Genomic DNA, 26,333 nt, shown 5'->3' on the forward strand with positions numbered 1-26,333 from the left:
ACAACACACCACCAGCTCAAACACAAAGTCCTTTACCCACCCAAACACAAACTGAATCATCATCCTCACACACAAACATGCATGTACCCATAAGTTTTTCCTTCACAGCCCCTGTGAAACTTGACAGAGGAAATTACATTATATGGAAAGCCTAGGTCTTGCCTGCTATCCGTGGCAATGGCCTGGAAAACTTTATTGATAGAACATCTGTATGTCCAGAAAAGTTCCTAGTGGATGCTGATGCAGAAAACAATTTCATAGCATCTGCAAACCCTGCATATGCACTCTGGCGTAGACAAGACCAACTTCTCTTAAGTTGGCTTCTTTCTACAATATCAGAGAATATTATCACTGTTGTGACACGTTGCACAACTTCACAAGAACTGTGGTCTGTGCTGGAAAGGCTTTATGCCTCCCAATCAATAGCCAGATCTATAGTTATCAAGATGCAGTTGCATGGTGCAAGAAAAGACACACAAACTATCACTGAGTTTTGGACAAAAGTAAGAAACTTGGCAAATGAGTTGCAAATGGCAGGAAAGCCAGTTTCAGAAGAAGATCTTTGCTCTCATATGCTTACTGGCCTTGGCCAATCTTTTGAGTCCGTTGTTGTTAACCTCACTTCAAGACTTCATGAACTGACCTTTGATGAAATGTATTCTGTGTTGTTGAACCATGAAGCCAAACTGGAGCAGAATGCAACTCACGACAACAATTTTAAAGCAAATATGGCCTCAAGGCAAGAAATGAACAACTGGACCCAAAAGAGGAATGAGAGACCAAGGAACCAACCACCAAACCAGTACCTTAGTCCACAAAATCAATACTTTGAACCTTCCAACAATGGTGCTGGAAGACTAAATAAAGGAAAAGGAAGGGGGAGACCACATGGAGCAAAGAAGACGGTATTCAAGCCTGGAGTTTTTTTGTCAAATTTGCCACAAAGAGGGCCATACAGCTGATGAGTGTTGGTACAGAAAAGAAGATGACTTTGAACCAAAGCCTGAAAACTATCAACCAAGAGGAGCCTTTCTGGCAACAAATGAAGAAAGCAATGAACCAAGCTGGTACTTAGACAGTGAAGCAACTAATCATGTCACAAATGACCTCAACAACCTCAGTGTAAGGTCTGAGTACAAAGGTAACTCCTTTCTCTTAATTGGAAATGGACACAAGCTTAAAATCACACATAGGAACGATACATTTGCCTATATATGCTGGTAACAAATATGAACATCTTGTGCTTAAAATGGTATTTGTAGTTCCACAAATAACCAAAAACCTATTAAGTATCTCTAGCCTTACAACAGATAACAAACTAACAATTGTATTTTCTGATGAAACTTGTGTTGTTAAGGACAAATTGGAGAATATTCTTCTTCATGGAATTGATATAGAAAGGTTGTTTCAGATTGTTGGAAGTCAAGAATATGTATGTCCGAGGAAGAGATGTGCTGCTGATAGAGTCTACAAATCAGAGTCTTTGTTTGCTTCAATAAGTGAGGCTTCTGTCTCAGAAAGTGTTGATGAGTCTTTAAGTTCTAAGCCTAGTAGTGAGTCAATTAATCAACCTGACATGTTACACAGAAGGTTTGGCCACCCTTGTGAACAGACCCTTATAAAAATCATTTCAAGTTGTAAAAATTTATCTACTTTCAATAAAGAAAAATCTTTGAGTTTCTGCACTGCATGCCAATATGGTAAAAATCACAAATTGACTCTTAAAAGCTCACAAACACAGACAAAGCAGCCATTTGAACTGATCCATGCAGATCTTTGGGGTCCAGCACCTATAATTTCAGGAAAAAGTTACAGGTACTACTTAAGTATTGTTGATAATCACATAAGATACACATGGATTTACCCCTTAACCAACAAAGCAGAAATAACACAAACCTTCATTGACTTCAAGAATCAAATAGAGAAAACATTAAATAAACAGATCAAGTGTTTACAGACTGATATGAGGGGGAGAATTTAGACCATTAACCGAGTTTCTTAGGAACAATGGAATCATGTTCCGACATTCCTGTCCATATACGTCAATACAAAATGGTCAAGTTGAAAGGAAGTATAGGCACATTGTAGAAATAACACTCACCATGCTAGCACAAACAAACATGCCCTTAAAACTGTGGTGTAACGCCTTTGAAACTGCTGCATATTTTATCAATAGAATGCCTACACAGGCCCTAGGTCATATCAGTCCATACAAAAAAGTTTACAACAATGAGCCTAATTATGCCTTCCTAAAAACTTTTGGGTGTGCCCGTTTTCCATATTTAAGACCCTATAATCAACATAAACTTCAGTACCATACCACTAAATCTGTGTTTATAGGGTATAGCTTACAACATAAAGGATACAAATGTCTAGATAGCACAGGCAAAGTTTATGTAGCTAGACATGTGATTTTCAATGAGAATGAGTTTCCTTTTGTTATAGATAAGAACTTTGAGACTAACAAAAGTGAAAGCAGGACAAGTAGTCAACCTAACTATCATCAGCTTCGATTACTTCCTTGTGGCACTTTCTCAACTCCACAATCAAACAACAATCCATACAAAACATCCAAAGAGGGTGAACATAACTCCACACAAGATACAATGCAAGCATCATTCGAAAATCAAATCAGAACACCAAACCAAGACCAGATCCAAACACATCAACCAAACACAGAAACATAATTGGAGATAGTCAATATAGAACCTGAACGACCATTAGAACCATTAAACACACACCCTATGGTAACCAGATCCAAACATGGAATCTACAAGCCTAAAATATACCTTACACAAAGGAGTTCATATGAGTTACCAACAAATATAGTAAGTGCTATCAGGAATGTGAAATGAAGAAATGCTATGTTGGATGAATACAAAGCTCTACTGGAAAACAAAACTTGGGAATTGGTGAAAGTTCAAGAGGGTACAAAGGTCATCGGAAACAAATGGGTGTACAAAGTAAAACACAATCTAGATGGGACAGTAGCGAGACACAAGGGAGATTAGTGGCCAAAGGCTATAACCAAACAGCAGAGGTTGATTACACAGAAACCTTCAGTCCAGTGGCCAAGTCATCCACAATCAAGGTACTCTTGAGTTTGGCTGTCAACTATGGTTGGGACATCAAACAAGTAGATGTCAACAATGCCTTTTTTAATAGAGAACTAAATGAAACCGTGTTCATGGAGCAACCAGAAGGATTCAAAGTGAAAGGAAAGGAAAACTATGTATGTAGACTAAAGAAAGCACTCTATGGATTGAAACAAGCTCCAAGGGCTTGGTATGAAAAGCTCAAAGCTGCCCTACTCAACTGGGGATACAAGAACTCAGTCTCGGATACCTCACTGTTTCATTGGAGGGATAATAAAGAAGTCATATACGTACTTGTGTATGTAGATGACATACTCATAACTGGTAGTAGCCAAGATCCTGTCAATGACCTGATTAAAAAACTTAATGAGAGTTTCGCGTTGAAGGAGCTAGACTCATTAAGTTATTTTCTTGGAATTAAAGTAAAAAAGGACCGTGCAGGGATGCATATTTGCCAAAGCAAGTATGTGCAAGAACTTCTAGAGAAGACAAACATGAAAGGGTGCAAAGAAAGCATAACCCCATTAAGTTCAAGTGTGAAGTACACCTTGGAGACTGAAGAAGAAGAGAGAGGACAACTTTTTGAAGACAAAACTCTCTACAGTAGTGTCATTGAAGCTTTGCAGTATGCAACCATCACCCGGCCAGACATTGCTTACAGCGTCAATAAACTAAGTCAATTCATGCAAGAATCGAAAGTGATACACTAGCAAGGCTGCAAAAGGATCTTGAGATACCTTCAAGGCACCCTAAATTATGGTCTGTACTTCACACCTGGAAACAAAATGGAAATCTCAACCTTTACAGATGCTGATTGGGGAGCTGATAGAGATGACAGAAAGTCTACAGGTGGTTATTGCATCTTTTTGGCAGGAAATCTAGTCTCCTGGAGTTCAAAGAAGCAGAAGGTAGTATCAACCTCCAGCACAGAAGCAGAATATAGATCACTGTCAAATGGAGCAACTGAATTGACTTGGTTACAATCCTTACTTGCAGAGATGAACATCAAGTTGGAGAAGAGGCCAATAATATGGTGTGACAACAAGAGTGCAATAGCTCTTGCTGAAAATCCAATCTTTCATGGAAGAACCAAACACATTGAAATAGATGTTCACTTCGTGAGGAATAAAATCAGCAACCGAGAGTTTGATTTGAAGTATGTGGAAAGCAAGAACCAAGTTGCAAATATAATGACCAAGGCACTACCTAATCGAAGTTTCGAATATCTAAGAAGCAAGCTCAATGTCTTAGCATATGATTGAGCTTGAGAGGGGGAGTTAAAATAAATGTGTCTGAGGTTGCTGCACAATTGTTTGATAATATACCTGAATGAAGGCATTGGCGGGAACTCATGAATCCCTTGAATTGAGCAAGCAATCTGATGTTTGAATATCAGTCGTTGGATGGCTAAAAGCATCAAAGGTCAGGATTGGATGGTAATCAAGCTGAAGGAGCAAGATATCACAGCTTGTTAAAGACAAGACTAAGCAACTGAAGACAAGAAGACAAACTGAAGTGTTAGGTTGTTATAACAACTTTTGTAATGACTTGTGATGAAATTGATAGCCGATGATGCTAGGACTTGATGTAACTAAAACATGAGAACCTAGTTCTATATAAAGCATTGTAATGCATTGAATCCATAGGGTGGAAAAAATAAAATCGATTCTTCATTTTTGCTTGTGAATTGTGTGAAAACTACTAGCCTCTTTTTTTATCTCTTATATCATTGATGTTGGTAAAAAAAAAAAAAAATTACAAGAGAGTTAGTTGATAGGGTAATAAATATTAGGAATAAGGACCAAGGACGGTGAGCAGCTGAATGAAAAATGGCTGCTCATGGGCTGCATGCAAACTGCCAAGCGGCTGAGCGGGTGATCATCTTTTCTTTTGCAGCACTGCTCAACTCATACCAGTCTCATTTTTTATATTTTATGCTTGAATCGAATGGATACAACACAATCATACAATACAAGAAATCAAGAACTGCTATTGGCTTATACGTACAATCGGTATTGATATTATCAAACTTCCATTACATCGGATCGGATCGTATTTATTATCATATGATCTGTTATATCCGATTATCTCGATCATTCTAATTCATTTTATATTTCTAAGTCAACCACAACGTATTATTTTCAGCTCGCCATTGAGGTGCTGCAACCCTAAGCCTTATGTATAATCTCTCGATTGAATACAAAAACAGCTGTTCGATTTAAATGTGACTTCTTGGTGGATCCCGTTATGGACGCAGCATCATAAATTACACATACCTGACGATGATTACATCAGTGAAGCTATATATAATCCTTTACCCCAAACACAAGAAGAAAGAAAATTTAAGTGATCCTTATTTCTTACTCAATATAATTAATTTTTATTAATTAAACTTGTCCGATGAGTTAACTGACAGTTAATACTTTTTTGTTTTTTCTGCTTTACTGGGTTTGTCTTCTTCGGCTCTTCTGGCACTTGCGATTCATCTGCCGATCATTATAATAAAAGCTTAGTCATTTATGCCTTTTTGATTAAAAAATTTATTATTTGCAATCTATATGATTGTAAAATCAAAGCATAGTGAAACTTCTGAACATTAAAAGCTGCATTTTGTATGCGAGCTTGTAGAAATTAAATAACGAATATTATGCAAGTTTAAGCAGCCATTACTGATCTATAATTTTACTTGTGTGTGGAAATGTGGATCAATTAATGTGGGCTTAAATAAAAATCAATGATTTTTTGTTGAAATAATTTTTTTCCGATAAGTACATTGAAGATCAATTATTGCATATGTGTTTAAGCAAAACACAAAGTTCTTCAACTTCAAGTTATATGATTTAACTGGAATTCTTTGACAAATGCATGAAAATATTTGTTTATAGATTGGGAGTGAAAGAGTTTATGAGAAGCTGAAACAAAACACAAAGTAAGAGATAAGTGAAAATAAAAATAAAAATAAAAATAAAAATGGTGGAAGAATAAGCAAATAAGTAGGAGAGAGAAATGTCAATTAAGAATTATTAATTATATACCATTAGTAAATTTTTATTAAAAAATTTATGTTAATGTGATATAATCTATACCAAATTTAGTAAAAAAAAGGTATGATGTACTGCATCAAATAATTCAACCGACCTCGATCGCCAGTAAATACCTGTTACTACTCACTTGCGTCTCAACCAGGGAAGGGTTAATGCCATGTCAGTAATCAACTGAGGGATGCGTACTGAAAGATGATTTGGTCAAGAATCAAGCCCATGAAAACATAAAAATAATACTATATTTACTTAATTAGAATATTTAATTTATATCTCGATTAAAATAATAAATATTATTTAATTAGTTAAAGTAGTAGTTAATCAAAATATAATATCTAACCTTCTATAAAAGGACCAAAATGCGGGACAGAGGAATTACATTTGCAGTTCCATATATAAAAAGCTCAATTACATTATCTAGAAAGTTATCATCTCCAGAGTTTTAATTTATTTCATGCGTTGGAGCAAATTTGACATTCGCTTAGATTTGGAAATTTCTACTATTAATTTTACGCCAAAAACGATTGATAAATTTTACACGACTTACCCATCAAATGAACCCATTATTTAACTTTGTCGGAATTTAATTATATTACGATAAATAATAAACTTGAGTTTTCAATTTTTAGGGTTTAAAAGAAGGAACCCTAAGGCTAATTCTAGCTCTGATTTAATATCGATAACCCTAGTATAATATTTTCTTTTCTCCTTGCCATGTCGTTTTCTGATTAAGTTTTCTAAGGTGTCAGAACAGAGAAAAGATAAACAAATAAAAACAGAGCACATATAATAAATACACAACCTAGTTTCTAGACTCCGACGATAATTCGAAACCGAAAACGAAAGTGGCAAAAGCGAAAATAGCGTTTCGTTTCTTTATTTATTTTAGGAAAATTATTATTTTATACCCTATATTTGTTTCGTTGTCAAAAATAATATCAATAGTTCATTTTAAGCTGAGAAAATATATTTACTGACTACTAAATCATTAGTTATCATTTGAAAGTTAATATAATTACAACGAATTGACGATTTTACTCTTGAAACTTAAATTAAAATAAAAAAATTTATCACTTATATATTTTTAAATTTTTTTATTATCATTTGTGTACTTTTAAATTATCACTTCAATATCTTTAAATTATCTTATTATCACTTATTTTATGTGGAAAAATTAAATTATCCCTCTAATGTCATCATATTTAAACGGTAACTAACAGTTTAGTAAATAATAGATATATTTTATCAATTTAAAATAAATAATTAATACACTCTTAAGATATTATAGTATTTTTAATAACGGAAAAAATTAAGGTTCCTTTATTTTATTTTCACTTTTCTTGTGAAACGCAGGAACTTCAACGTTAAAAATTATTGTAACGTACAATATTCTTTCTTTATCCACAAAGAGCTCGAAATTTTATCACTTGCCATTACTTTTTCGTTGGGCCCATACCAATCATTCATCTTATTTACCATTTACCAACAGTTTTAGTAAATATCATTAATTTCCCAAACCAAAGAATCAACGTACTATTTAATTTAATTTTAAAAAATAAAGACGAGAGGTTCAGTAACCAAAGAAACATCGGAAACTTCTACATTGCCTCGCTACATGTGCAAAATTCCGGAGCCCACTCGCACGGTCTCACCTCTGCATGTGAATCTCTGAGCCACTTGTTCACAACGATCACTTGGGATTTAATCACCTTGTATTCCTAATTATCCTTTTAAAATCCTCCACCAGTATAATTTTTCCCTAGTAAGTAAAATAACATATGGAACCCACTTATTAGTCACTCTTTTTCTACACACAACACATGTGGACAGACCTTTAAGTCTCCTTGAATAATATATACACACACATTATGGAGTCAATTTGAGATGTTAGAAGTTGTCTACACATTTGACATTGAATATCAGTATTGTGAATATCATTAGACTTTAATATTAGATTTAAAATTTTAAAAAAAAAAATCAACAATTTTTATTTTGACCTCAACCAAACGCTAAAACAAATTAACGAATCAATCTTGCATTATCTCATTATCTCTCTTTTGCATTATGTTTGTGTCTACCTCACAGCATAATGCATAATAATAATAGCCCCACCACCATATTATAAAATAAAAATTTTATCACAAAAAACCGCAGAGAATCACGGGTTAAAACCCCTATAAATTCCCCCAATCGGAGATCGTTTTCACCACCTCTCTCGATCTCTACCACATTCTCTCTCTCACTCTCTCACTCTCCCCCTAGTTGGCTGGCCATCTTCTTTACTAGAGATAAAAGAAGACTGAAAAACAAAAAAAACAAAATGGGTAAAGCTTTACTGATTGTTGTTCATGTTTGTTTGGTCTTAGCCGGCTGCAGCTTCACTGTGTATGGTGAACAGGTTTACACTGAGAGTTCCATGGCTATGCCACCATCACACTACCACACGATAACCCCGGCAACGGCACCAAGCCCCCACCATCACCACCACCACCACCACAGCCACCCTCCTACTGCCCCACCGGCTCACGCCCCAAGCCACCACCATCATCACCACCACCCCCACCCGCCGGCTCATGCACCGGCTCACACTCCCGCTCATGCACCTGCTCACCCACCTTCACACGTTGCTCCTGCCCACCCACCTCCACCACACGTTGCTCCTGCTCACCCACCTCCACCGCACGTTGCTCCTGCTCACCCACCTCCACCGCACGTTGCTCCTGCTCACCCACCCACACCCACCCATCGTTTCCCTAGGAGCCTTGTTGAAGTTCAAGGCGTCGTTTATTGCAAGTCTTGCAAGTACGCCGGAGCTGATACCCTCCTAGGAGCTACCGCTGTTCTCGGTCAGTTTCGAACTCTTTCAATTTAACTTTCCCTGCTTCTAACTTTTACATACTTCGTTTTTTCTATCATTATTACTTCAATTAATTTCACATGTATGTTTAGTTATACATCATGCATACATAACATACGTATGGATGCGAATGTGCATTTGTTTTCATGGATGCGGTATGTATACATTTCCAGATTTTGAATGGAGAGAGAGAGAGAGAGAGAGGTGCTCTTGATCTCTTTCTTTCTCTTTGTTCTAGGTTTATGTCACATTCAGTAGGAGGCATGGTTATGGCAGCATAGCTAGCTACTTTTTCCTTTTTCAAGCTCTCTTTTTTAAGTCCTAGTATTTAAATTTTTATTTATTCTTTTAATATTGCCCATGGGTTCAATCAAGCTGAAAAAACAAATCTTGCTTTACTCATTCTCAAGCCACAAGAGTATTGAGTTAAAAAAGAAAAAGAAAAAATGACCACCGAATGAATACTGACAAAGACATTGTTTTGATATGTTTTTGGGGAGGCAGGGGCGACTGTGAAATTGCAGTGCAACAACACCAAGTATCCACTCAATGTGGTTGGCACAACGGACAAGAACGGCTACTTCAGGATCAAAGCACCCAAGACAATCACCAGCTACGGAGCTCACAAGTGCAAGCTGTTCCTAGTCACATCACCCTCGGCTTCCTGCGCCAAACCGTCCAATCTCCACGGTGGAGCCACCGGCGCCGTTTTGAGGCCTGAGTCACTCTCCGCAGGCACACCTCCAGTTGCTCTCTACACCGTTGGCCCTTTGGCCTTTGAACCCAAATGCCCACATTAATCTTCTTTTGATTATTTTACCCCCCCCCTCCTCTCTCTCTAATCTCTATCTCTGTCTTTTGCTTCAGTCATATCGTATCATATCCAGTGCTTTGTACCAATCTTGTGTTGTAAACTTGTAATGGGAATGCCAGTCTGTTTGTTTCTATTTGTACTGTGTCCCTTCGTTGACATTAATAAATTATAGTATCCCGCTAGTTTAATTAGCAACAAATAAATTATGAGGCTCATTGTTTGAATATGAATTATATTTATAAATGCATATGCCATATGGATCATGTTTTTTCCTTTTTTTTTTAATGTTTTTGTCATCATAAATGTACCCATATTATAAAATTTTACGGCGGATCTAAAATTAAATGGTAATTATATATATATATATAATCAAAACCAAGAAAAAGGGCAGTAATAAAACTAATTGAGTGGTCTGCCTTGTGGCAAACATGAGAGACATTGCAATTGTTACTTTTTTCTGGGATAATGTTCCAAAAGAAAAGAAAAGTCAAGTCCTTGGAATTTGTTTACTCTCTTTTTTTTTCCCTAGTATTATTAAATTAAATAATCATTTATGTTAATTATTTTAAATCTTAATTTATTTTGTGGTGCTAGCCCATTGGTCATGGAAAATGTAAAACGACCGAAATAACAAGGTCTATTGAGATTTCCCGAATGGTTAGATCACAATCACTTAACTAGCACTGGACTGTTGAACCTTTACCCTTGTTACCCTCACAGATAAGTATGACTGTGAAGTTTGGGATTCGAGTTTTCACATATTCAAAACTTTCTCAATTTAGTATTATGCATAATTATGTAGATTTATTTAAAGTTTTTCTCTCTTGTGAAATAAGAATAGAGTAGAGATATCTCTGTTTGTGAGGGTTATTTATCTGAATAAAATATTTTATTTATCTGGACAAAATATTTTATAGAATTTAAAGGTTGCAAGGGTTATTTGTCGGAATAAAATACTTTATAGCTATGATTATAAATATCGGTTATTTATCTGAATAAAGTATTTTATAGCCTCAGTTATATATCTGATTATAAATATCAATACAATTGTCTGTTGTAATAACTAATGTAATTCAGTAGTCTAGTGTATCATTAGTATTAAAAAAAACTATGAATGGAAGATAAATTGACGATCACTTAAAATAAAATAAAAAATCTGATGTAAAAATTTTTAATTTGTGAAAGATATCTGTTGCGATTAAACATCTGCCCGAAATGTTTTAGATCACACATTTTAGATTTTTAAATAATTAAAATCACATATTCATTTCAATAGCACCTTTTTTGTGCACATTGTGGTTAGTTAACCGCGGTGTCCAACTTCAAAGTAATATAGAGCATATTAAATTGCATTCCATAATCGATTTTGTACATTTTAAGTACCACATTATTTTTACAAGTCAATCACATGTTTATTCATATGCATATTTAGATAGAAAATTGGTAAAACAACACCCAAACATCGTATATATTTTCTCACAATAATTATGCATCACGTAAAAAATATTTCAAACGGTTTTTTTTTCTTTTTCTTTTTTTGGGAAAACAAAGCAACTTTGTGAGGTAAGTTAGGGATGGCAATTGTACCCGCAAGCCCACTCAAACCCGCCTGCTGCAGGTAATTTTACTCGTTGCGGGCGGATTTAGTATTATAAATTAAAATCTGCATATGGATACGGGTGGGTTTGGTATTAACCTTGTATCCAATGGATACCCGCATGGATATCCACCAAACCCACAATATTTTTTTTAAATATTTTTAATTTAATTTTAATCTAAAAATGTATAAAGAAAATAATGTCATTATTCAAATTACCAAATAGCCAAAAGTTCAAAGTTGTGTATGTGTGTATGTGGCCCGTCTCCCATTCTAAAGTCATAACCTAAAGAAAACTAAAGGCATTTTCCTTCGAATTAATATTTGAAAATATTAATCTTAATTATTATTATTATAGGCATTGTGTTGGATGGGTGCTTATAGTGGTGAATGAAATGAATATCTTGTCTCGGAGCTTGTTTTAAATGATAATATGAAATGTAATTATTATTTTTAGATACTAGTTTGTATTTTTAAATGGATTTGTGTAATTTATACTTAAATTTGAGAATTTATATTGGATTGATGTTGAAATTTTAATTTTTCATTTACATTGTTTAAATATAAAATTGAGTATGTTATATGGAATTTGAGGTTATTATTATAAATTTATATATTAAATATTTTTTTATTTTAAATACGGAAACCCACAAAAAATCTGCCAGGTACCATTGCGGTTTTGGTAATTGTTAAAACCCGCTGCGAGTGAATTTTTTTTAAAAAATAAAACCCGCTGCGGGTTGCGGATGGGTTTAGTAATTTAAATTTTGTGCGGGTTTGGGTTTGGTAATGGCAAACCCGCTGCGCTCGGTGCCCATTGCTATCCCTAGGTAAGTAGAAATGATGATTAAAATAAATTTTAAAAATATAAATTTACGGCTATAAATTGACAAAAATGATACGCATCTCATCAATAAGCCCGCTAAAGTAAGATATTTGTGCAATTCTATCATTAATTCAAACTTTAAGGATATTCATTAAAATATTTTAATTTTTATTTGTTGTAGTGTAGATTACATATCATTCCTCTAAATCAATGGCGGACAAGGATTTTAATATGGGAGTTGCTAAAATCTATTGTAAGTTAACATTTTGAGAAAATTGAGGATTGTCTCGAAAAATAAGACAGGGGGTCATCTTAAAAATATTATAATTTTTTCTACTCATTTTCTAAAAAATTTAAAAAAGTCGGCGACCCCTGCCCAAAATTGGCACCGGTATCTCGAATAATCTTTTTATTCCAAATGCCCTTTTTGACCGATAGCAAAATGTAAAACGTATCCGATGGCAATTTGCACTAATTTTGTTCAAATGGTGAATCATGGTGATGGGGTCACCCCATGTCGATTAATCATGCTTTTGTACGCCCATCATGTCATTTTCTCTCTCTCCATGCATGCATTTGTCTTTACTCCTCTCAACTCCACAAAAAAGAGAGAGAGAGAGAGAGAGAGAGATTGGTATAATCTGATCATTAAAATCTGAGCCGTTATTTTGTTGTTTCTTCAACGGTAAAAAAGAAAACAGCAAGTTTGAAAAATTATGGGGTCCATGACTCTGCTTCGAGTACTACTTGGTAAAATTGTTAACGTTATCAACAAATAATGGAGGTGTGGGGTTGGGAACCAAAAAAGGAATAGGCTAGCCGTTGAGATGATTTTGAAGCTGCACGCGGCTGCCTGTATGAGCAGTTCATCTTTGTCACCTTCTGTTAAAAGTTTTGCGAAGGATTTGACCTCCACCGCCTGACTTGTCTATCAATTTTTGATGCTATCTCTTCTTTGGTTGTGAAGTTTATTCTTATAGATCCCTCTATCTTACGAGGATATAAGATAGAAATTGTCTATTCTTATTCATCGAAAGACAGAATCCAAAGAAGTGTTTCATCAACTCGACATAGACTCGTACAGATAATTTACCCACACTTATATTAAGTAATTTTAGACGATATGAATCACGAAATTGTTTGGATATTTTTAATTAGAGTCAGACTATCTTTCTTAAAAACAAGAATTGGACTACTGTTACCACCAATTAATCTCTTAAAACTCATTTTCTTTACTTATAACAGCCTCTTCATGACAAATTTAACCTCAATTAAAATCATTCTTCATCATACCCCCCCCCCCAAACTTTCTATTTTCCTCTGGTTTATGCCCCATATCTACGAAAATTTTCTCTTACCAAACAAACACTTCTAAGTATATATATATATATATACAGTTTTTTATTTATTAAATTTAATCTTCTTAGTTGCTCGCGCTTGGTTTACGGGGAAAAAAAATTGAAAGAAATGTATTCAATTTAAAATTTATGACAAGTATGTCAGAATAACAAACAATACTTGTAATATGTTTGTGTAAAGAGTTTTTAGCAACACTGTAAGAGCAACCTCGGACCAGCTGCCTGTGGCAGTGTTTTTATTTTTTTGGCAGAGACTAAGGCTGCTATTTTAGCAATTGAATCAACTATTGACAGAGGATGGCATCAGTTATGGTTAGAGTGTGACTCGATATTAATTGGCTATTCATTTATTCTCTCATCCCTCTTTGAGTTCCCAATGAAGTACTCAAAATTGATGGGCATTCGTTTACTTCTTGTTCACACCGTCTCTCACACATTTGGGAAAGCAATGGTTTGGCCGCTGACCTCGCTAATCTAGGCATTGGACGTCCTTCCTTTACTTGGAGAAGTTCCGTGCATTTCGAGGCTCAGTGCGTTGTTTACGAAGAGGCTAGTGGTTTTCCTATACTCATATTTACTTGATATGTATTGACGCTGCAATCTGATCGTGTTAGTTATCGACCAAACGCCTAACTCTAACACTTAAATTTATAGTTGGGGAGATACCTTAACTTATTATTTTTCACCCAAGTAAATATACGCGACCAGAAACACTTCTTGATCTATAATCTTAAACCCTAAACCCTAAACTCTTAAATCATTTCTTTTAGTTTACAAGAAAAATGTATACCAAAATAATGTGAGCTTTCATTAAAAATTTCTAAAAAATAAAAAGGACTAAGAAAAAGAATAAAACTCCGGTTGTTTTGTATTTTTAGAGCAAGAGAGTTTAATAATAGAGAGAGAGAAAGAGGATCACTTATGTGATTTGATTTCTTAGAGGCTTTAATAAGCATGAGAACACTACGCTTCTTGGACTGTGGCACGATCGTTAGTGAATCATGTTCATGTCCTTTAAGAGAAGATTTGCAGGTTGACTTTTAACCAAGTCTTTTGGTTGATTTGGTTTGAGTCTCTCCAAGATCCCTGCTCAACAGCACAATCTATCTGCTCGTGTCTTTTTCAACCTAAAGAAGCCACTTTGTGAGTATGGGCTGAGCACGATTTGTGAGAAGAAACACCCATTCACGCTTCCCCATTTTATCCACCAAACAATAGCCTTGACTCTTTCATATATCTTTCCATGTCCCTCTTGACTTCTCTTGTGTTTAACTTTTATTTGCTTTCAATAAATTCCTTGTTATAGCATGGACCATTTATGGAAAAAGATAATAAAAGAATGTATTTTACAAGTAGGTTTAATTAAATATAATTTGTGCTTGTATGTAATTCAATAAATGATAAATTTGTAAATATCCTAAAGGAGTTAATTAATTCGGGTGGGCCACGAAGGGCTGTCTCTACTTGGGCTTTCTCGTTGCTTAAAGGGAATGGACTTTCACCATTTAGATGGATAATGGATTCGTCCATGATAGCGAAATGCCATTGAAGCCCGACAAAATCATAGTAGACTAATGGTCCACATAGAAAGCGAAAACTAATGGCTTGTGTGTTAAATATTTCTGAGTTTGAAATTTTATTATTTTTCAGACTATTTTAAATTTACTTAATTATTTTTTGTAACATGTATATGATTTTTAAATATTTACATTTGAACAAAACTAATAAATTTTTATGGCTTTTATCTAAATGAGAAAAAAACTTAATTGGAAGTAAATAATGTACCCCAAAATATTTTCATTAAATATACTTATTTTCTAAACTATAAAACATTACCCCTTTTTTCGTTTTGACTTGTAAGGATATAAATGTCAAATAGTCATGTTTAAGATAGGGTTATAAAATTTCAAGCTCGAATCGGGCTTGGCAGAGCTTGAGCTCAGCCAGAGCATGTTTCCTGTCGAATCGGGACGGGCATAAAAGCCTGAATTTATGTGTTACATTTTTTAATAATATTTTTCACTATATTTTACAAATTTACAATATGGAAAATTTGTATTTTTACTATATTAGGATTTAAAAGTAGGGACAAAAAAATTTAAAACTTTGAATATATGTTATAAGAAGATTAAGTAAATGCTTTTTGAGTAAAGCCCAAGCCTAGCTTGAAACACTTGGACTTGTGCCAGGCGGGATTTTTCTATCATCCTTAGTGTAAGATTTTTTTATTTATAAAAAGTAGGAGTGTTTAGAATCAAGTCCATCCATTCCATTCAATCTGTCTGATTTATACAAATCTAATAAGTGGATCGATATATTATATTGGATTGAAAATTTTAAATTTTACAGTTAGTGGATTGGATAAGTAAATCCATATAAATCAACAAATTCTCCAATAAATAAAAATAATATTTACTTTGTTTAAACAAATTAAATAAAAATTTATAACTATAGCATTTAGTAAATAAACAAGTTAAAAGTAACGTATCTTATACAATAATATACACAATAAAAAATAATTATAATTATATAATTAAATAAGTAAATATAGTTGCCTCAACAATATTATTGGAACAACATATTTTTATTTGTTATTTACTTCAATTATGTCTATCTTGTTTAGGTTGAAGTTCAAAATACGAATTGGAGGTGGACATTTTGACAAATCATCCAAACATTCAAGTTTCAATTTTTGTATTGATTTAATTCCATAAATTTAGTTAATTTTCATATATTAATCTAAACAAATCATATTTTTTCTTCTTGGTGTGTTATAATTTGAAATTTTGAATGTATTATTTTAGTTTTATTTAAGCAATTAATTTATTTGGATGTTATTTAGTTTTGAATTTGATTGGTAGTAAAATTACTTTTACATTAAAATTTTTTATTTAATTATTTGATGTTAGATAGAATGAAAATTTTCTTAATTCACAACGAATCTGCAAAATATTATTAGATGTGGATTGTGTCAAACTTGCATTCGATTTGCAAACTTATGGATTGGATTTACATTGAATTTCATCAATCCATAAATTGGATTGAATTAAAAATTTATAATTTGTAAAATCATGGATCATAATGGATCATATATAGATTGGTCTCTAATTTGTAAAATATAATATACAAACACTCCTAATAAAAATAAACCAAATGTCACTTATATTAAAAAAATAATAATAGCAAACAACTAAACATGTGATTAAGATATTTACATTTAGATCTATTTAGCCTTAAACAAATTTAAACCTATTGAGATTTCAAATACAAAAACAAATGCTGTCTAAGAGTGGTGCAATCAAAACCCTCTCTTTTTATCAGATCAATCCACTTTCATTATATTTTATTTTATTACACTACAAAAATAATAAATATGGATAAAACAAAATTATCATAAATGACAAATGATGAATCTGAGTACAACTTTAGTAACCTTATGAGTACTAAGGAACTTAAAAGAACTTCCAAAGGAAAAGGGGTCAAAACAGCTAAAACTAAGGAAATTAATTAACAATAAGCTGCTACAGTATTCTCAACTCTAATTGATTAATATTACTTCAATTTTACATCCAAAGGCTTTGTTTCTTGCCAAGCGTGACATGGCTTCGCAACACCATGTTTTTAAGTGGTATTGATTTGTGTTGCAATCTGAAATTGTTCTTCAATTTATTTTCACAACCCCCGTCGTTCTTCAAGTCATGGATAATTGTTCCATCGTCTTCCAATTGACCATAAAAAGTGTAAATTTGTGTTTTCGTCGTGATAGAGTTTCCAAACACTAACAAACCCTTTGGGACACCCAGAAGCATTTGAGATTACTTTACAAAGATTTACTTAAAAATAATTTGGTTTTGTTGATTTCGCCGGGAACTGGTATTTAAAGGTGTTGCTTGAAGAACTGATGAAATATTGGAATGAAATGAGGGCAAATTGAGAAATTTAAAAAATTTAAATTAAAAGTTGGGGGATTTGGTGAGATAAAATAGGGCAAGGCCCAGATGGATTGTTTGCTTTCTTGGGCTTAAAGGCTGATTTGACCGATTAAATAAGAAACCCAAACTCAATTGCTTTCGTATGCGTCAAGTGATCCATACATCATCGATCACGATTGGGTCAGCGTGCATCAAGCACTATCCAAGTTGATTCAAAAAATAATAAATAATAGAATACGAGTGAGTGTCTTCTCTGTTACATGACAGCAGCTCCCCTTGCGCAAGTGCTTGTGCTACCAGCTACTCTGGTGGTGGTCCCCGTCACAAGTTTTTCAGCACTTTGCTTTCAAGTTATGCGTACCATAAATGAGAATTGGATTCCTCTCTCTCTCTCTCTCGCCCCCCTTTTCACCGGTTGTGTGTGCCGTGTCTCAGCTAAAAGCTTTGGACAGTGGCTATGTATAAAGTATATCAACTTCAATGTGGGGCATCATTAAATCACTCCTCTCCAAGCTCTGTCAAAGATTAATTTTTTTTTTGTAGATAAATCAATTAATTTCAAGAAATTTTTTTGATAAAATATCTAATCCTATATTTGGCAGATTCACTTAGATTAGATTAAGTGAACTAAATTTAAATTTAGTCCTTCAATTATAGGATTAGTTATCTTAATTTTCACATGGGTTTAAGGAGGAATAGAATAAGCAATGTTTGTCATTTTATGATTTCTTTTTATTTGTCTATTTATTTATTTATGGACGTATTGTTATTAATTATTTAATTATTTTCATGATTCCATAAAAATTAAGCAATTTATTTTTTTTAAATTTATCTATGACATCTTCTTTCATTTATTTATTTTTGTTAATATTTAATGTTAAAATAATTAACTAATAGTATATTATATGTATTAACAAAATTATTATTAAGAAACACCCCATTTATCATATGAATATTATGTAAAACATTAACATTTGATAAATAATTAATTTTATATTTAATTGTTTCAATAATATTTTATTTAATAGGAAAAATATACATCATACATATAAATTAAATAAATTTAATTGTTCTAATTAAATACTATTTAACTTCACTTATATTTAATTTAATATAGTTTAATCCGATATTAATCCTATATATAATTCAGTCTCATCCAATCTAATCTAATCCAATTCAATTCTTATAATCAATTTGATTAGCCTAATTCTTATAGTCAATTCGATTAGCCTAAGATCACTGCCATATACTTTCAATTTTGATTGCAAAGATTCTAATTCATCTGATAGTGTTTAATTATATAGTACTAATGACAATAGAAGGGAAAATGGAGGGAAAGGGCTGCACTTGGTGCTAGTATTTTTTTTTTAATTTTTAATTTTGAATTATTTAAAAATTATAATAATGTGATAAAATGAGTTGTTAACGTTAAATGCACCATACACACAATAGATAAATTAGAATAATTAAGGTGGCAAGTACCTTACCGTAGTCAGTCTCAAGGGCCAAGTGGGTGGGGATTGTGCTTGTGCAAGTCAATGCCTAATTTTGAACACTTTATTGACGATTTCATTTTCTTTGAATATTTCTTCCCTCTCTCTCTCATGCCCATAGACATATAGTCATGGCCACTGGCCCACTCATTTTGTCTGTCTGAAATCCCCAACACCTCCAATGCCATGTTACCAGTTGGACTTCTTCTCAACTCTTTACCACCTTCACTCTTGGCGCGTGCGTTCAGTTTCGGATGGAGTCGGTAAAGTCCCCGACTCCCTGCAGCATAAGACTTTGAATTTAATTTTGACTAAATCATGATGAGTTATGGTCATGACTTCAGTACAGTTGCATTTGCATGGATGGATTGATGATGATTCTAATAAATTACCCATGACTTTATTGAATTCTGTTGTAACAGGTATTGGTAATTAATAATGTAAAAAGATAAAAATATTAATAATCAATATGTCAATACGATCGTATAATGATGGTATATAGTTATTGATGATTGAAAATAAGAATAATAAATATAAATAATTTTTTAATAAATAAGATTAAATTTTTCTTTTTAAAAATGACAAATGTTAAATTGCGGCCGATTGTAACTTTAACTCTTCACGTAAGAATAATAATACTGTAGTGGAGCTCACATGATTTATTGCGTGAGAAGTAACTTAGTAAGCTACTTTTGAAATAAGGAAAAATTAATTTCCAAAGATAGCCTTCCTTAGTCAAACAGAAAGAACCCTCCGTTGACAATGAAGTGGAAAACACTCATAAAACCAGAGCGTGGGATCAGAAAGAGAGGCGATAGTGCCCCCACCAAAACTTTCTTACCAAACCATAGAAAGTAAAGAAAACTCTTCATCTAATTTCTAATCTCGAACTCATCAAAACTCTGTGCTCTCCTCTCTCTTCCCCACCAAAACCAGAACCAGAACCAGAATCAGAACCCGAGCCCATCAATGGAGCACTCACCAAAATACCAAGAAAATAGCAGCACCAGCAGCAGCGGCAGCAGCAGCAACAACAACAACAACAACAACCCCTCTGCGCCGAAACCCGTTACGAGATCCGAATCTGGAAACCCGTACCCGACTACTTTCGTCCAAGCAGACACCTCTTCCTTCAAACAAGTCGTCCAGATGCTCACCGGATCCTCTGAAACCGCTAAACAGGCATCCAAACCCACTTCACAACCCGACCCAAATGCCAAAACTCACAGCATCCCTCCCATCAAATCTATTCCCAAGAAGCAACAGCAATCCGGGTTCAAACTCTATGAGCGTAGAAACTCGCTCAAGAATCTCAAGATCAATCCTTTAAACCCTAACCCATTTGTCAACTCTGGGTTCTCCCCCCGGAAATCCGAGATTCTTTCTCCGAGCATTCTTGACTTCCCGTCTCTAGTTCTCAGCCCGGTCACCCCTTTGATACCCGACCCGTTTGCCCGATCCGGGCACGGCAATCATGTTAACTATAACCATACTTCTTTGCAAGCAAAGGGCGAGAATTTGGATAAAGAAGCCGAAGATAAGGCCATTAAAGAGAAGGGGTTTTATTTGCACCCGTCACCATCAACTACGCCGCGAGAGGTGGAGCCGAGGCTGTTGCCGCTCTTTCCGGTGTCTTCCCCGAGAGTTTCAGGTTCTTCCGCTTCTAATTCTTAAATTATTATTAGGTTTTTCTTTTATTTTTATTTTTTTCCTGTGTAAGATTTTTATGTATTGTTGGTAACGAGGGTGAGAGAAAAATAAAATTGTAACGTTGGATATTTGCAGAAATGAGATAAAATCCTTGCTTCAATTGTATATTTTTATGTTTTGGCCGCAATATTATTTCTTTTATATTTATACCATTTTAGGCATTAGCAAATAGCAATGATTTGTTCTCATATGATGATTGATGGGGAAGGTTCCAATTTTTCGTTTGAAGGAGTGAAGAGAAATTAAGAACTAGTGGTAAATTTTTTCAGTATTAGCTTACTTACATTTTCTAGAGGAATTGATGTTGTGTGAATATATTTTTTTAAGGAAAAAAATTAATTGGAATTGCTAAATATTCTAACTTTTATTAATTGTGGGGTCGGTAGGGACTGCCAATGTAGGCATGACTATGGATCCAGAAATTCAATTCCAATTACTTGAGACTTTGTAAACACAAAACACTGCAGATGTGAGAGAGAGGGAGAGGAAGAGACGAGTAATGGGAAAATGGGAAAACTTTTGTTCGTATGAAATGGCCAAAAAATAAAAGCAGCTTTGGGCAAAGCTGTCAAAGCTAAATGGGAGAGGGAGGAATCTTGATGACTCTTTTGTTTTGTTTTTTGCTTTGTGGAGTGAAAAGGATGCGCCAAGTAAAGAATTCTACGTGGACAATGCCACTTACTCAATATCGTCGTCATAGACTAGTCTCGCACACATGCCATCTTGATTCTAGATCTACCATCACGATTCATAATGCTGCGAAAAATATTCGCCATTGGATACGTAAATGGATTAGATACAGATTTTAGCTAAACCAGTCTTCATACTTGTTTCTGTGACAGCGTACAAGTCAAGTCAACACTCAACAGTTGTTCTCAATGAGGACAAGAAACCTAAAGTGATTGCATTGTGATTTTACAATTGCTAGCATTTTAAAAGATTTTTTGTTAATGCGATGTCGACTTAATTTTCTTTTTCTTTTTGAGTTGAGGATGACGACTAATTTTGGGCACAGTTGCAGCCACACAAGATTTTATTTGGTTGGACGCAATTAATTGAAGGACCCACCTGCGCAGGAATCGTGCAAAGAAAAGAAAGCTGATGGCCCCAGAGGCCCAGTTGTTTTCAGATATTTGATTGAGTTTCCTGAATCTCGAGTCAGTGAGTGGGTACTTTAGACTAGAATTGCTGTAAAAAGTGGTCATGCGAATGGGGGGTTTCTTCCTTTTGCTCTCTTCGAATCCAATACCCAAACCCGCTGTGCCGAAACTGTTGCTTTTTTGACTCAAGAGAGACCAACTTGAGTGAGGTGAGACATGCGGAAGTGCAGGTGTGCAGAAGTGGGTCTTTTTGATTATGAAAGACTGAATAAGCATTTTGAAATGAAATTAAAGAAAGCCGTGAAACGTGGTGTCAGAGCAGAAAAAAACTTTTCAAATTTATTTATTTATTTATGTGATATATAAAAGAAAAAAAAATTAAATCGTATTTCAAAAGATTTTTTAAATAAAAACCAATTCATATCATTTTAATTATATTTTTTTAACCAAAATAATAATAACTCATCTCACTCTTCAAAAATGAGAAAATAAAAAATAATATAATACTGCATATTAGATTTTTTTTTCTTTTCTGAATACTAAAGTCTGAAGAGAGGGAATAATAATATTATTTAAAAAATATTTTAGAATAATTTTATTTACGCAGCTCTTTAAACGATAAGTAGAATCTTATTTAATGAAAATTTTAGTGATGCTCTTAATTGATTGCTTTTGTTTTGTTTTAATTTTGGTATTTTGTGCTGGGGTTATAGTTCCCATTTTTTTGAAAAAAAAAAAAAGAGAAGAGGAATTGGGTTATAGTTAGTTGGTAGGTCATTAATTGAACAATTGAAACTTCTACGTGCCTTGTTTGAAGATGCACGTCTTTCTTCCTCTTTTCAATTTTCAAAGGAAATTGTCAATCCTCAACCTATTAATTTCCCCCGATTTTTAAGTAATTCTACAAATGTGTATCTGTTCAGCACATTCTCTGGAAAATGACCAAAATGACCAAAATGACCATCTTATGACATTATCAAAAGTTATAATCTATTAATAGCAAGGTGAAAAAAATAATACAATTTATTAAAAAAAGAAAAGAAGACTAAACTTTAAACTAATGGCTGTTTACTGTTTGGATCAAAGAAATAAGAATCATTTTCATCCGTGTTTACTTGTTAAAAGTATAAAGGAATGAAAGTGAATTTTGGTTGGGACTCATAAATTTGGGAACGAAAATACAAGAATTCCCTTCTTATGGGAGATAAAAATGAAAATGAAGAAAAGAGAAATAAATTGATATTTTTAACCTTAAATAAAATTTAAAAAAAATTGATAAATTTATACTTTTATCCTTAAACAAAATAAAGTTCTTGGTTTAACTCATTTAAATATATTATTATTGTGTTAAATTAGAGGAAATAGTGAGTGGATATTAATAATTTCCGTATTTTAAAATACATCTTTTCCGCGTTCGTTACCTGATACTGAAAGTACTTATCCATCAACGGTATATGGGTATGGCTTGAACACTAATGCCGGGGTTTCACGCTTGATATTTTTGACAAATTTGTAAGGAACTTTGTTTGTATTCAATTGAAGTTGCCTTGAAGGTTCCTGCCGGGCAGTTAGCAGTATTAACTTTAAAGGATTAGAAATTTTATGATAAATTGACGTCATCGTGGAGAATTAATGCATCATAGAAAATAACTAAAAAAAATCCCACTACTTAAAAAAGTCTCGAGAAAATAAAGACCTTTTTTTTTTAGTTGAAACTTGCAAAAAGTATAATCAAACAAACTATAGCAAGGAATCTAGGGAAAAAGCAGCAAAATATTTAAATTTTTAGTGGCCTAATCATGATTACCCGTAGTCTTTTTAATTTTTAATTTTTTTTTTTTTACTGTAACTTCTTTCACTGCCATGCTTGGACAGGACACAAGATGACACTATACCTGGGCCGCCACTCACTCTCAGTCTCGGTGTGCACGAAAAACGTATGAAGACAATCTAGAAGATAAGAGCTAATGTTTGAAATGACCGGCTGTTTCTTTGGCTACTGCGGTTGAGACAGTCTAAATAATTGACCAGCCAGCCGTTTTCAGTGCGAAATTTGCAGCTGCTTGGGCCGCAAATTTGGAACCAAAATTTGGAATTGCCAGCCCTTTCATCCCAATTGTATGGTAGACAAACACATGGGTTCATCATTTTCTGTTGTCTGGTAGTACAAGCGATATTTCACAGTTCTCTTCTCTACGAGGTGATGTTATGTGTGTGCAACAAGTATTTTATTTTTTCTTATGGTGACACCAAAAAAAGAAGAAGAAAAAACTCACTCGAAACCTCAAATCGAGTTTACAGTTTAATTGGGGAAATTTAGGCTGGGTTTAGTTGAATTTAATTTACTATCATCCAAATTTATATATATAAAAGAACTGTATACCTCTAGTAATCAGACCTAAACTTCTCCTAAAAATCTTAATATAAAAAACCAAATTAAAAAAAAAAAGAGGCAGGGGTGGTTTCATCCGAGGGTTGTATTTCACGATATAAGTTTAATTTTATAAATTTGGTGAAATCTCAATCTTTCCATGTTCTTAAATTTCTAACTTTTGTACAACCTTATTTGAATAGTGTTTTAAAAATCTTTTTGTTAATTTGACTCTTTAAATAAGTAGTAAAATCTCATTTGAAGAGTTTTTTGACGATGTTGTAACCTTTTAGTCAATTTGAAACCATCAAAAGAACAGTTTTTAAACAATTACGAATCAAGATTCTCTTATTTGAAAATGAGGAAATCTCACTCCTGTTGATAAAATAACGTCAATCATGTCATATAGAGTTTTATATATTTTTCTTATACTTTTTGATATTTTTAAATTTTTTATAATAAAATTTTCATTTTATATTCTCAAGATCAAATATCAAGTAAATTATTATTTTTTTAAAAAATCACCGATAAGGTGGGTGTTAGAGGACCCCTACTTGTAAAATTAATCAAAGTAAAGGAAAATATGTTTAAAGGGGATATAAAACAAAACCTCTAGGTCATAGGAAAAACAAAAACAAAATAAGCTTAACAAAAGCAATAAGAGAAAAGAGAAAGCCAAATAAACAAAATTAAGATAAAGCCTAATGAAATATTAAGCAAATAATAAATATATATTTTTTGGACAATCTTAATTTTTGTCCTCAAATATGCATTGGACTATCTCAAAATGCATGTATAGTATAGTGTCATTCTTAATTTGTATTAAAAAGAAAATATAACTTATAACTAGATTGAAACTATATACTTTTTTTACGCTGATTATATATCTTTAAGTATCGTTAGGAATAACATTTTGAAGATAAATTTCTTTGAATCCATTTATCAAGTATTACAGCAGTGGTTAAAGTTAATTTATTAGTAAATAAAATATTGGACGAAGGGCCATGTGCATGAATGTTTACAAAAGGATGGCATATTTTTTTTTAATTATTATACACATGCACATTTTATAACACTCGAATCTAAAATCTAAATTTTGAAAAGACTGCCTGCTAACCAGTAAATTAGACCTTGGTCTCAGATGACACAGTTTATCAATATGATTTCCTTAAAATCACCATTATTGATCCATTTTTCCGTCTCTTTAAAATGACCATTAATTCTTGAGTGTTAAAAAATGCTTTCAAAGAGCTAGGTTAAATGAATTGGAAAACAAAAGAAAAGCTTAAAGCCCTAATTAATCGACACTTGAACACGAATAATATTTTATCTTTTTATTGATTACCTCGGCAAAATAAATGGAAGAACAAAAAGAATTAATGAGGAGAAGAGACTAGGTTCAATTACATGAATAAAGTTCATCAATGTTAAGATTCAGTGATTGCATTTGTACCCATCCGCAAAATTTTAAAAAAGACAAAAAAAAAAAAAACAAAACAATAGAACATAGAAAAAAATTACAAAAAAAAAAAAAGGAAATTCGCAATAGCAAAATAACTCAAGTTTCCGAAGAGTACTAGTTAGTTATAATCAAGGGGACATGTTATTTCTCTCTTTTCTATTAAATGAGCTTTGAATACCGTACCGATCCTATGAGTCAATTAATTGACTAGGCTGTGGCCCTCTGGCAGTTGGTAATGGCGGTGCAACCACGGCGGTAAGGGTTAGCGGGGCCTCCTCCATTGCAATTGTAATAAGAAGCGCCACGTCGGTTGCATGGAACTGAATTGCCCTGTAGGGCTCCCTAGCTGATGAAGCCTGCTGCATTGAGGTGGCGACGGCTATCTTCTGCGGGCATCAACACTTCAGTGTCATCTTCAATGCGTCCGATGTTGGTGAGGCGACCCCAGCTGCCGCTGTCGAAGGCATTTGCCTCTGATGCCATGATGGCCATCACAATGCCCAATGCAAGGAACACCATACTGATCAGCTGCTGCTATGCTGTACCCATTTTAATTTATTACTATTTATAATCATTATTTTGGGGGGGGGGCTCTTAATTAAATACAAACAATGGAGTTTAAAAAGAGCGAGTGATGTTTTATGTTCACTTGATGATAATCCATTTCTAAATTTTGT

The 26,333-nt window shown here is 33.5% G+C and overlaps 2 protein-coding genes across 2 annotated transcripts; both read left to right on the top strand.

The window, feature by feature from the left end:
• Positions 1-8,339: 8,339 nt before the first annotated feature.
• Positions 8,340-10,031, top strand: LOC112101207 (non-classical arabinogalactan protein 31). Its single transcript, XM_024192023.1, has 2 exons — positions 8,340-8,982; positions 9,498-10,031. Exons 1-2 carry the CDS (start codon positions 8,457-8,459, stop codon positions 9,791-9,793), a joined length of 822 nt encoding a protein of 273 aa, XP_024047791.1. The 5' UTR covers positions 8,340-8,456; the 3' UTR covers positions 9,794-10,031.
• Positions 10,032-19,813: 9,782 nt separating this feature from the next.
• On the top strand, positions 19,814-20,828 carry LOC18053431 (VQ motif-containing protein 4). The gene has a single exon (XM_024192110.1). It carries the CDS (start codon positions 19,983-19,985, stop codon positions 20,685-20,687), a length of 705 nt encoding a protein of 234 aa, XP_024047878.1. The 5' UTR covers positions 19,814-19,982; the 3' UTR covers positions 20,688-20,828.
• Positions 20,829-26,333: the final 5,505 nt, after the last annotated feature.

Source organism: Citrus clementina, unplaced genomic scaffold (genome assembly GCF_000493195.1).
Source record: "Citrus clementina cultivar Clemenules unplaced genomic scaffold, Citrus_clementina_v1.0 scaffold_2, whole genome shotgun sequence".
NCBI classification, from domain to species: domain Eukaryota; kingdom Viridiplantae; phylum Streptophyta; class Magnoliopsida; order Sapindales; family Rutaceae; genus Citrus; species Citrus x clementina.